General features: G+C 50.0%; 1 protein-coding gene across 5 annotated transcripts in view; it reads right to left on the bottom strand.

The window, feature by feature from the left end:
* The window catches only part of ABCC5 (ATP binding cassette subfamily C member 5), a 78,300-nt gene extending 66,790 nt beyond the window's left edge, over positions 1–11,510 (bottom strand). For all 5 annotated transcript variants that reach the window (XR_010373870.1, XM_064457460.1, XM_064457462.1 and 2 more), the window contains exons 1-2: positions 11,401–11,510; positions 9,870–10,044 (exon numbers count right to left, since the gene is read on the bottom strand). Coding sequence is in view for 4 of the 5 variants with exons in the window: in XM_064457460.1 (XP_064313530.1) it covers positions 9,870–9,998 (129 nt within the window). In the remaining variant the exon portion in view is untranslated. The remainder of the gene's footprint in view (positions 1–9,869; positions 10,045–11,400) is intronic.
* Between the last annotated feature and the right edge of the window lie 1,072 nt (positions 11,511–12,582).

Here is a 12,582-nt window from a genome sequence, read left to right as displayed (position 1 = left end):
TTAGACCTACTTATATTGCAGCCTGCTTTCAATTATGATTCCAGGAAGCCCATTTGAAAAGCTCCTGTCTTTCAAGAAGTGATCTTTCAGGCTGTGACCAAACAATGTTTAAGCTTCTAAGGAAAGAATTGCAAGTTCTTTTTCATTACTGTCATGAACACCCATTACAGTATCCTTTCAGCAGTGAACCCGAACACCAGTATGGAGGTTTCAGGACAGAAAGAGCAAAGCTGAATACAACCTTTATGCAAGGCAAAGATGACAGGCATATAAATGGGCTCTAGGACCCTGACTCAGTAGTATAGAAGGCCTTTTACCTACCAAGGTCTCGATGAGAGAATCAACTAGTCTTGTCCACTTCAAGTTAAGAAGGATGTATAAAAATGCAGCAATACAGGCAAGAGAAAAACCAACGAGTCATGTTACTGATCAGTCAAATGTACCTGCAGCCCTGCCAGAAGTGGTGTCGTGGTGTAGCCGGCAGCTCAGCCCCACACAGTCGCTCGCTCACTCCCCCACCGGTAGATGGGGGAGAGAATCAGAAGGGTAACGTTTGTGGGTTGGGATAAGAACAGTTTAATAATTAAAATTAAAAGAAACAAAAATAGAAATGCAATGTAAAGGAGAACAATGACAGGCACAAAGCCCCGGGGGAGGGGGGGAAACGAACCGCACACACCGCAGCCGCTCGCCACCCGCTGACCTCACGCCGCACTGCTCCCGAGCTGTGAACTGCCCCCCCTCAATATACTGGTCATGATGTCACATGGTATGGAATGAACCTGCCATTGGCCAGTCGGGGTCAGCCGCCCCCACCATGGCCCTGTCCCTCCCAGCCCCCCCCCGCCATGCGGCAGAGCGCGGGAAGCTGCAAAGGTAGCGAGGAGAATTAACCCCTTCTCAGCCAAAACCAGCACATTCTCCACCCCTTATTCCATACCCTTTACACCATGCCCAGGTCCCATACGATGCAATACAACCATACCAACCACCACCCCTCCCCTTCCCATCCTTTAACATAATACACAGACATCATTCCCTTAGTTCATGGACCCTCCCTGTAAAACATCCATTAAAATGTCCATTGAGTTCACCCAGTCCATGACTCTGGGCTCCATCTGCCGTATCAGTCTTTCAGGGTGGGAGAGATGGTGTGTGGTATTGGGTTGCTGCATACCAAGTCAGTCATCATTCCATCACTGCTGCACGGCTTGTTTCATAGTTGATCTTCCATGGGTTGGGAGGCTCGTACTCTGATATCATTGATACAACACAGAGGTGACACACAATATTATATAGCAGTTCACATTGTGCCATTCAGTTCATTGACTGTTTTTGCCCAAAATCAAATCCCCTTGAGGCACACATCGGATTTCTCCATCCTCCCGCATCACCTACCAAGTGCGCCCAGGTCCTCAAGCAAAAGCAATCCCACAAATGGGTTTGCCTTTGCCTGAGGCAGGAAGAACCCAGACTGTTTTGCCCAGCATACTTTTTGCATGCACTACAGGGACTCTATCCCCTTCCACAGTATGTAGGGCTTCTGACTGGGCAGGGCCAGCTCGGTTGGCAGATCCCCTCGTGTTGACTAACCACGTGGCTTTTGCTAAATGCGTATCCCAGTGCTTGAATGTCCCACCCCCCCTTGCTCTCAGTGTCGTTTTTAACAGTCCATTGTACCGTTCAATTTTCCCAGAGGCTGGTGCGTGACAGGGGATGTGATACACCCATTCAATGCCATGCTCTTTGGCCCAGGTGTCTATGAGGTTATTTCAGAAATGAGTCCCATTGTCTGACTCAAACCTCTCTGGGGTGCCATGTCGCCACAGGACTTGTTTTTCAAGACCCAGGATAGTGTTCCGGGCAGTGGCATGGGGCATGGGGTATGTTTCCAGCCAGCCAGTCGTCGTTTCTACCAGTGTAAGCACATGGCGCTTGCCTTGGCGGGTTTGTGGGAGTGTGATGTAGTCAATTTGCCAGGCCTCCCCATGTTTATATTTCAGCCATCACCCCCCATACCACAGAGGCTTTACCCACTTCACTTGCTTGATTGCAGCACATGTGTCACATTTGTGGATAACCTGTGCAATAACATCCATGGTCAAGTCCACCCCTCGATCATGAGCCCACCTGTATGTTGCATCTCTCCCTTGATGGCCTGAGGTGTCATGCGCCCACCGAGCTAGAAATAGTTCACCCTTACGTTGCCAGTCCAGATCCACCTCAGCCACTTCAATCTTGGCAGCCTGATCCACCTGCTGGTTGTTCCAATGTTCTTCAGTGGCCCGACTCTTGGGGACATGAGCATCCACATGACCTACCTTCACAACCAGGTTCTCTACCCAGGCAGCAATATCTTGCCACAATGGGACAGCCCAGATGGGTTTGCCTCTGCGCTGCCAGTTGCTTTGCTTCCACTGCTGCAGCCAGCCCCACAGGGCATTTGCCACCATCCAGGAGTCAGTATAGAGATAGAGCACTGGCCACTTTTCCCGTTCAGCAATGTTTAAGGCCAGCTGGACGGCCTTTACCTCTGCAAACTGGCTCAATTCACCTTCTCCTTCAGCAGTTTCTGCTACTTGTCATGTAGGACTCCATACAGCAGCCTTCCATCTCTGGTGCTTTCCCACAAGGCGACAGGACCCATCGGTGAACAGGGCATACTGCTTTTCATCTTCTGGCAGTTTGTTATAAAGTGGGGCTTCTTCAGCACATGTCACCTCCTCCTCTGCTGATAATCCAAAATCTTTGCCTTCTGGCCAGTCCATAATCACTTCCAAGATTCCTGGGCGACTGGGGTTTCCTACCCGAACCTGCTGGGTGCAACCTGTTTACTCCACGTAGCATCAGCTGCATGGTGTGTAGAGGGGACGTTTCCTTTGAACATCCAGCCCAGCACTGGCAGTCGGGGTGCCAGGAGCAACTGTGCCTCAGTACCAACCACTTCTGAAGCAGCTCAAACCCCTTCATATGCTGCCAATATCTCTTTTTTCAGTTGGAGTATAGCAGGCTCCGGACCCTCTGTACCCCCGACTCCAAAACCCTAGGGGTCGACCTCAGGTCTCCCCATGTGCTTTCTGCCAGAGGCTCCAGGCAGGGCCATTCTCCCCAGCTGCAGTGTAGAGCACATTTTTTACATCTTGTCCTGCCCAGACTGGCCCAAGAGCTACTGCATGAACTACTTCTCATTTAATCTGTTCAAAGGCTTGTCGTTGCTCAGGGCCCCATTTGAAATCATTCTTTTTCTGGGTCACTTGATAGAGAGGGCTTACGATCAGACTGTAATTTGGCATAGGCATTCTCCAAAAACCCACAATGCCCCAAAATGCTTGTGTTTCCTTTTTGCTAGTTGGTGGAGACATGGCTGCTATCTTCTTGATCACACCCATTGGAATCTGACAACAGCCATCTTGCCATTTGATTCCTAAGAACTGGATCTCTTGTGCGGGTCCCTTAAGTTTACTTTGTTTTATGGCAAAACTGGCCTTCAGAAGGATTTGGACTATTTTCTCTCCTTTCTCAAAAACTTCTTCCGCTGTGTTGCCACACACAATGATGTCAATGTATTGAAGGTGTTCTGGAGCTTCTCCCTGTTCCAGTACAGTCTGAATCAGTCCATGGCAAATGGTAGGACTGTGTTTCCACCCCTGGGGCAGTCGATTCCAGGTGCACTGGACGCCCCTCCAAGTGAAAGCAAACTGTGGCCTGCACTCTCCTCCCAGAGGGATTGAGAAGAATGCATTAGCGATATCAATTGTGGCGTACCACTTAGCTGCCTTTGACTCCAGTTCGTATTGAAGTTCTAGCATGTCTGGCACAGCAGCACTCAACGGTGGAGTGACTTCATTCAGGCCACGATAGTCTACTGTTAGTCTCCATTCTCCATTAGACTTCCGCACTGGCCATACGGGACTGTTAAAGGGTGAGTGGGTCTTACTGATGACTCCTCAGTTGGTGAATGAGTTTATGAATGGGGATCAGAGAGTCTCTGTTGGTGCGATATTGCCGCCGGTGCACTCTTGTGGTGGTGATCGACACCTGTTGTTCTTTGACCTTCAGCAACCCCACAGCAGAAGGGTCCTTCGAGAGGCCAGGCAAGGCAGACAGCTGTTTAATTTCCTCCATCTCCAAGGCAGCTACACCAAAAGCCCACCTGTACCCTTTTGGGTCCTTGAAATACCCTCTCCTGAGACAGTCTATGCCAAGGATGCATGGAGCCTCGGGGCCAGTTGCAATGGGGTGCTTTTGCCACTCATTCCCGGTTAGGCTCACTTCAGCCTCCAATACAGTGAGCTCTTGGGATCCCCCTGTCACTCCAGCAATACACGTGGGTTCTGCCCCTGTATAGTTTGATGGCATTAAGGTGCACTGTGCGCTGGTGTCCACTAAAGCTTTATACTCCTGTGGGTCGCATGTGCCAGGCCATCGGATCCACACAGTCCAGTAAGCCCGGTTATCCCTTTCCTCCACCTGCCTGGAGGCAGGGCCCCTCTAGTCTTGATCGTGGCATTTACAACTCACTTCCTGTAAATGTGAATCAAGAGTCTCTCTATTAAGCTCAGAAACAAAATCAGCACCACTTCTTTTCTGTCTGGGGACCCACTCACTGGAAATTGGAGCAGCGGCTTTTCTGGAAGAGCCTCCCTGAGCGATTGTTCTTCCTTGCAGTTCACTCACTCATGCCTCTAGGGCTGAGGTAGACTTGCCATCCCACCTCATCATGTCCTCTCCGTGGTCATGCAGGTAGAACCATAGGGTGGCCCGTGGTGTGTATCCTCTCCTTTGAGCCAAAGGGCGCTTATTCCTAACAGCTGAGACACTACTCTGTCAAGGTGGGGAGCAGGACATACCTTCTTTGAGTTGCTGGACCTCTTGGGATAGTTTCTCCACAGCAGAGACGAGCGAGGAAGAGATTTGTTTTGTAATCCCGGAGCCTATCAACCACCTCCGCCACCGTTGGTGTCTCGTCATCTTTCCAGGACATCACTGCCAATGAGCTTGCATGCGAAGATGGTGCGCTCCGTACAAACTTCCGCCACATGGGTCATGTGCACTCGGCTTCATCTGGATCTTTGGATGACCGTTGATCGTCCAGGTCACCATAAATCATCTCAAGCACAGCTAATTCCCTTAGATACTGGATGCCTTTCTCCATAGTTGTCCATTTTCCTGGGCGATATGTAACATCTTCTTTAAAGGGATACCTTTCCTTCGCTCCAGACAGGAGTCGCCTCCAGAGGCTGAGGGCTTGTGGTTTTTTCCCCAACTGCTTTGTCAATGCCCCCTTCCCCAGAAAGGGACCCCAGTTGTTTGGCTTCTTTTCCCTCTAGTGCCAGGCTACTGGCCCCATTATCCCAGCATTGGAGCAGCCAGGTGACAATGTGCTCACCTGAACAACAGGTGAAATCTTTTCGCATATCTCAACTCACTCAAGGACAGGGATCAGGTGGTCTCTATTTCATTTATGACTTCTTCCTCCTCTCCTCGTGATGGCCCTGCTTTTTCATCATCCCGTTCTAAACGGGTTGATGTCCGCTTCCAATATTTCGTCTTGTGTATGGGGGCAACTGATACTGGTACGGGTTTATTTTCTGAGCCAGCTCCAGTACTTGTGGGGGTTTGAGTGGCTGCAGTGCCTGTCTCAGGACTGGAGTGACTACAGTGCCAGTCACTTTGCATTTCAATCCAGAGACCTTCTCTTCCCCTTGGGAGCACTGAATACTGTTGAGCAGGGCTCGGTATGCATGGGCCAGGCCCCAGCATGTTGCAGTTATCTGTGTCTCTCTGGAGTTCCCAGCATAACAACATACTTTCTCCAAATATTCTACTAGCTTTTTAGGATTCTGCACTTGTTCAGGGGTGAAACTCCGAAACACTGGGGGTGCCCACTGCCCTAGGTATTTGCCCATGCTATCCCACATGCCCTGCCACTCGTAACTATCAAGCCTTGGGGCAGATTTCTGGGTGATATTCTTAAGTTGCTTAGTCAAAACCAAAACAACATGCCCAAAAACTAACAATAAGTGCACCTTAACCACCCAAGCATGTTCAAGATATAAAAAGGTTGTTGTAATAGAGGCAGAGACATCATAGAACAAAGTTGCAAAGGTACTATTCTGTATTTCCTCTCTGTAAAATCTCTCCGAGGAGGAGGTATAATTGCTAATTGCCTCAACAAGGTGGTATCCAAAGTACAGTAACAGTTTCAGCCAAAACCCCAAATACCAGATAAAGCTGCAAACGAGTATTTGTATAACAAATCTTGTAGGCAAAAGGTTACTAATCACAGCAGAACACAGCAGACTAAACAAACCAACACCGATCTTTAACACCAACTGCAAAAAGGACAACATGGTGCTGTGACCAGCAGCTGTTGTTATCTCCAACCCTCGAGCCCCACGTTGGGCACCAAAAAGACTGTCGTGGTTTAGCAGCAACTTAGCCCCACACAGTTGCTCACTCACTCCCCCACTGGTAGATGGGGAAGAGAATCAGAAGGGTAACGCTTGTGGGTTGGGATAAGAACAGTTTAATAATTAAAATTAAAAGAAACAACAATAGAAATGCAATGTAAAGGAGAACAACGAGGGGCGCAAAGCCCCGGGGGAGGGGGAACAAACCGCCGAAACAAACCGCCCACGCCGCAGCCGCTCGCCACCCACCAACCCAACGCTGCGCTGCCTCCACACTGCCACTGCCCCCCCCAATATACTGGTCATGGTGTCACATGGTATGGAATGAACCTGCCATTGGCCAGTCGGGGTCAGCCGCCCCTGCAATGGCCCCGCCCCTCCCAGCCTCCCCCCCCACCCCACGCGGCAGAGGGCGGGAAGCTGGAAAGGTAGCTGACCCCCACAGTGAGGAGAATTAACCCCTTCTCAGCCAAAACCAGCACAAGTGGTCACCACCACTGGCCATTAACCAGTGGTCCTTGACTACCAGAGGCAGCATGCTGCTGTAGCCTCCTCAGAGGGAGCTACACAGTTCTACCTCACTCTGCAAGATAGCAGGTACCTATGCAACACGTTAGCAAGAAGTCTACCTCACACCGGCTAAGTCTGCTGCAAAACAGTCCCAAACCTGTATTCCACAAAGACCCAAAGTTAGAGGTGAAATAACAGCCTTAATCTGCTTGCAGCGTATTACGTGCTCTACAGATCATGCCTACAGCTTTGTTATTTTCTGGTCAAGCTAGTTCAAATGTTAAGTTTTCTATAAGAAATTTGAGAGTCCCAGAATATCTATTGATGGCACACTGGACTGTTGTCCAAATGACAGAGTTCCACTACCCCTCGGTCTGAACTGCTGTGGTCCTACCCTTCATCATGTCAGCCCTCCATTGTGTTGTGTCATTAGCTGTGCCAACACGAGCCCAATAAACCAGCTTAGGCTTCTGACCTAATCCCAGGTTTCGTAACAGATAAAGTAGAAGTACACAGTCCCTTCTCTCCCCTTGAAACACTCAACAGCTGAGCTACAGCTTCTAGTCTTTTATTATAGGCAGAGAGGAAGAAGTGCTTGACCAAACAGGCAAAGCTCAGCCTTATGAAAGAGAAGTCTTTGCTTATCCCCATTACCAAAAATATAAAGCATCCCAAGAAGTGATAAGGCCAAGAATGCTGCTGAAACCAGAGCTTGTTTCAACTAGAGAAGAAGCTTGGAACATACAAACATGTACATGTAACTTAGGTGTTATGAATACAGCTCCTTTTACTTAACCTCAGTATTTTACAAGTAAGTAGGATTTAATCTCACTGACATGCAGCAATAATTTCAGATCTGTTTGTGTTTATTAATTGTATATATCCAAGCTATAAGGCTAGCAAAACAAAAAGGGTACCAATGTTTGAGCTAAAAATTAACTCAACCTTGGCATACCAAACAAGCTAACTAAGCAAGTAAAATGTCACAGTACCCCCTTGTCAGAACTAGACAAATCCATTAGCAAGATAAATTAGGTTCATTCCTCTTCTGAGAGAGACCAAAACTGACACAGTTCTAGGTCAGACCTGGGGTAAGCCATTTCCTTGCATCAGGAATCCCTGTTTTGCAATCAGTATCTGGGTCTACCACCCTGGAGTCATAGGCAGCAAATCAAATGGTAGAGGTAGAAGGGCAAACAAGACTGCAGCAACAGAGTTAAGCTGACATGAAGCTGCCTTAAAGTTAGATGTTTCAATGCCATGCTGTACAGATGTGCATGACACCAGTTACTTTCAGCCCTCAGAAAAACAAATACGCTGGTTTGCTTTCATTCATTCAAAAGGTTTACAGGTTAAAAAAATCAGGATTTTACCCTCAAAAGATAAACTAGGTATCAACATGACTAGATGATGCAGTCCAACAGGCAGAGATAACATGCTATAATTACTGCTTAACTCCACTGCCACTGGTCAGGAAACACAGCTGCCCACCAATGGCATCACTGTTGTCACCAGCAATGTGGCAGGGCAGATTTTCTACTGGATTGTGTACAGCGGACAACAAGCCCATGACATCAACATAATAAATGCCACTAAGAAGCTGCACTTGCTCCAGAGGGCTCTTAGTTCTGCATCAGTGCCTGCTCTAACGCAATCAAACACTCTACCTTCCTCTGAACACTGCCAGCAATAGTCTGCTGAGTCATAGAGCCTGTAGGGACACTAAAAGCTGCAGGGCCTGCAAGTGCAAACTGCACTCAGCCTGCTGCAGAGCAGATCACTCCAATCTCAAAAAACAGCAGTGCAGCACCACTAGCCCACACAAACACACACCTGGCAAAACCCTGTAAGCCCCAGTGAAACAAGGTAAGCCTTGTCTGAGGTACGTAGTATCTCAATGTCTAGTACAACACAGCAAGACTTAAGCATTTAAAAAACAGTCTTCACAATATCTCCATACAAATAAGGCGAGTTCCCCTATTTCCAACCCTCTCACACCAGAGCTGTCACAGGCAATCTATACAGAACACCCAGCCACACATTTGCAAGCACCTTGCCATTGCAAAAATAAGACATATGTAGAACTTTCTGAAGAAGAAACAAAGTTAATACTGCCTTAGTATTTTAGGAAAGGTTAGTAAGAGGACATGCAAGAAAATATTTCGCTCCTAGCATTCAGAGCAGCTAATGTCTTTAATCTTCTTCAGCTTGCACAGATTAGTTTCAGACCGTACCTTTCACCAGTGTGGGTGTTTCCCTTTACATTAACTTTTTTTTGCCCTATAGCACATCGTGTATGTACTCTTTCCAGTGAGAACAACCTCTAAAACTTAGACACTCAGAACAATGACATACAAGCTCTAAGCCAGTGGTTATTTCAAGATCCAGCTCTCAAACTAGAAGTAATTATCACACCTCACCATGTTAAATACACAGATGCATAAGAAACAGTGTTCAATACAGATTACTTCCATCTGAGGTGAAAAAAGTAGAAGTCTTGCTACTAGACCAAGCTAGACATCTGCTTTAGAAAATTAATCCTTGAGAAAAACATGGCATGATTAAGAGATTTTTCAGCTGCCTACACTGAATGGTGCATGATTTCTGCTGAGCTCTCCACCATTCTTACGTGGTTGTAATGATTCTCTTAAGTACAAAAGCTTAAAACATTTCCTGGATTCACATCAAGATCTGAATACTAGAAAAAAGTCTATTTTGTTAAAATATTACTAAAAACCCACATTTAAAAGCAAAAAAAAAATTGCTTAGTAAGTACTCAGGCTTGTGACTAAGATAGCCACAGTACCCCTTGGAATGACCTCTTCCAAACAAAAGGGAATATTCCTTGACCTTCAATGCAGTGAATCTATACAGAGCTGGCACCACAAAAACCTGCTGCTGCATGTAATTTAATAAGTATAGGCTGCAATGAACAAATAAACTGACCTTATGTTTAGCATGCCGAAATTTTGACCCTTCCTCCTCTTCATGCTGCACCGAGTTGGCTCTCTCCCTCACACTTCTATACCCAGGACTGGGTATAATGTAGTCTTTTCCTATGTCGATGTCTTTCATCTTCTGTAAACGCCAGGGTTTACACGTGTATTTTCACCTCAAATATCTGAAAAATAATTAAATTCCACTTCATTACATGCTACGCCCAACACACCAGTTCCTTTTAGTCATCTATTTTTCAAGTTTATTTTTTAAATAAAAATCAGAAGTCACTTGGAGTTTTATTACAGCAGGACTGTAATAATGTGACTTTAGAAACCCACACAAGACTAACTTCTCCTGCACTAGTTTAAAACGTACCCTGAGGTAACCAAATAGTACAGTGATCCTCAACGCACTAGAGTGCTATCATACTTCCTCCCTTAGAACTCTGAAACACAATCACGCAACCTGACAGATTAAAGTAATAACTACAGTATTTAGTTGAAGCCTTGAGAAACTTGACTTGGAAGATCAAATCCCCAAAATCTTTTGTTAGTGTCTGAAGCTGCACATACCCAACAACATACTGGTACAAAGTTTTGCAAAACTGATTCCTCTAGAGGTGTCACATGATAAAATGAGTTACTACATACACACGCTAGAGAAGTATATTTATTCTTTATAGCACTATTCACTCACTCCATAGGCTTGAGCTATTATTAACTATGACCATACACAGGAAGGAGTCACATCTTCAGTGCTGCTTTGTGAGGCTTCCCCTCAACCTATCACACTGCACTGTGAGGTCAGAAAAGAAAATCACCTCCCACTGCAAGACTTTGTTTTGTAACTCTGCTTTATTGCATTCTGTCACTTGCCTTAAACCAACACGATGGAAGAAGCCTGATTAAGTTACATTAGTCAGACTCTGCATCAGCAGGTTGGGCTTGGTGCTCTGGGCTGCCACCTCTCCGCCTCCTGCGGAAGGAGCCTCCTTCCCCCACAGGCTGGCACAAGCCCGCTCCGCCGCAGCCCTCCAGCTGCTCCCCAGCCCCGCGGCCGCCCCCCACCCCGCAGAGCCCGGCGCTGCTCCCCCACCCGGGGCGGCGAGTGGCAGCGCCCGGCGGGGATGCTGCAGAGCCAGCAGCAGGTCCCGGGGCTGCTGCACCCTGCTGGCTCTGCATCTCTCCTGCACCAGGGATACAAGCCAGCCTCCCCCGACCCGCCGCCCCCCGGCAGCCCGGGGGGTCCCCCCTCCATGGCGCAAGCAAGAAAGGCCCCCCCGCCGCTCGGGGACAGACCCCCGGCTCCAGACGGGGTGGGGCGGACAGAGATGGCCCCGCGTTGCCGGCGGGAGGGGGCACAGCGCGGCCCCTTCACGGGGGTGAGGAGGGGGGCTGCTCGGCCGGCCTCCTCACGGGAACGCGGGCGGCAAAGCCGCCGCCTCGACCGCGCCCCTCACCCACACAAAGGGTGGCTTCCCACCTCCAGCCCCCCATCACCACCCGTCCCCAGTAACGGGCGGGGCGGCCCCGCTCACCTCCGCCCAGCGCTGACCCCCGCTGCGGCTTCTCCGCTCAGCGGCCGTGAAGCCAAACAACATCCCTTATAGCGGTTCCGGCGTCAGCACCGCGCCTGCGCGGGGAGGTGGGCGGGGGAGGCGGTGGTCATTCCTTCGCGACCCCCTACGGGAAATGTAGTCCTGGCCGCCGCGCCGCCGCCCCCGGCCTCTGGCCTTTGAACTACATTTCCCCGAATGCCCCGCGCGGGCCACCCTCCGTTTGTCCGCCCCTCCCGGCCGTGCCCAGCACGCTCCCTTCCCGCCGCTCGTGCCGCAGCGTGGGGGGTCTGGAACGTTCGCCGCCGGCCGACGCGAGCCGCCGGGGCAGCGCCATGCAGGGCGCCGCGATGCAAATGCAATGCGGTGCAACGCACTGCAACCTAACACGTCCTAACGCGGCGCAAGGTAGCGCAACGCAGTACTGTGCGTCCCGTGCGGCGCGGGGAGGAGGGGCCGGGCCCCCGCCCCGAGCGAGCGCGGGGTGGGAGGAAAGACCCTCCTCTCTGCTCGGTGGGGAGCACGCAGAGCCGAGGGACCACAGCCGAGCTGGGGGGGGTTAGATTCTCGGCTCCCCACCCGTCCCGCCGCAGGCACTGCCGCGGCGCGGCTCCCGGCAGCGGGAGGTGCCGCAGGGCGCTCCTTGGTTTGCAGAGGCGGAGCGGCGTCCCCGGCTTCAGCCTCGGTTGCACCCGCCTGCTCTGCCGGTTGGTGGTTTGCACCAGCCTGTCGCTTGCTGCCAGTCATTTACAACCTTTCGGCCGGGGAAAATGCGTCTGTGTCCTTATCTGAGGCTTAACCTTTACCACAGCTGGGCTGGAGTGTTGGCTTCTGTGCGCAGCAGCTGCGTCACCCCTCGGCCACAGGCACAGGCCTGCAAAGCTCTTTGCAGCAAGGCAGGCTTGGAGCAGGATGTGTGGGAGGCAAGGAAAGCCCTTGCTGTACCCCTCTGAAGGAATTCGGACCAGCTGAAGGGACTGTGAACTTGTCCCAGGGCTTTCCCAGTCAAGCTTTGCCCACTGAAAGGGATGGAGCAGGGGGGAGGGAAACGTCTCCTGTGCATCCCCGTGTGACACAGGGCATCCAGCCCCTGCCTTGGGGAACTCGGTGAAGGAGGAGATGGGCACAGCGTATTTCCTCTCGCAAAGGGCTGTAAATATCCTT

This window comes from Phalacrocorax carbo, chromosome 7 (assembly GCF_963921805.1).
Source record: "Phalacrocorax carbo chromosome 7, bPhaCar2.1, whole genome shotgun sequence".
NCBI lineage: Eukaryota > Metazoa > Chordata > Aves > Suliformes > Phalacrocoracidae > Phalacrocorax > Phalacrocorax carbo.
The sequence above is the reverse complement of the archived record's forward strand: the minus strand, read 5'-3'. Positions and strand labels throughout refer to the sequence as shown.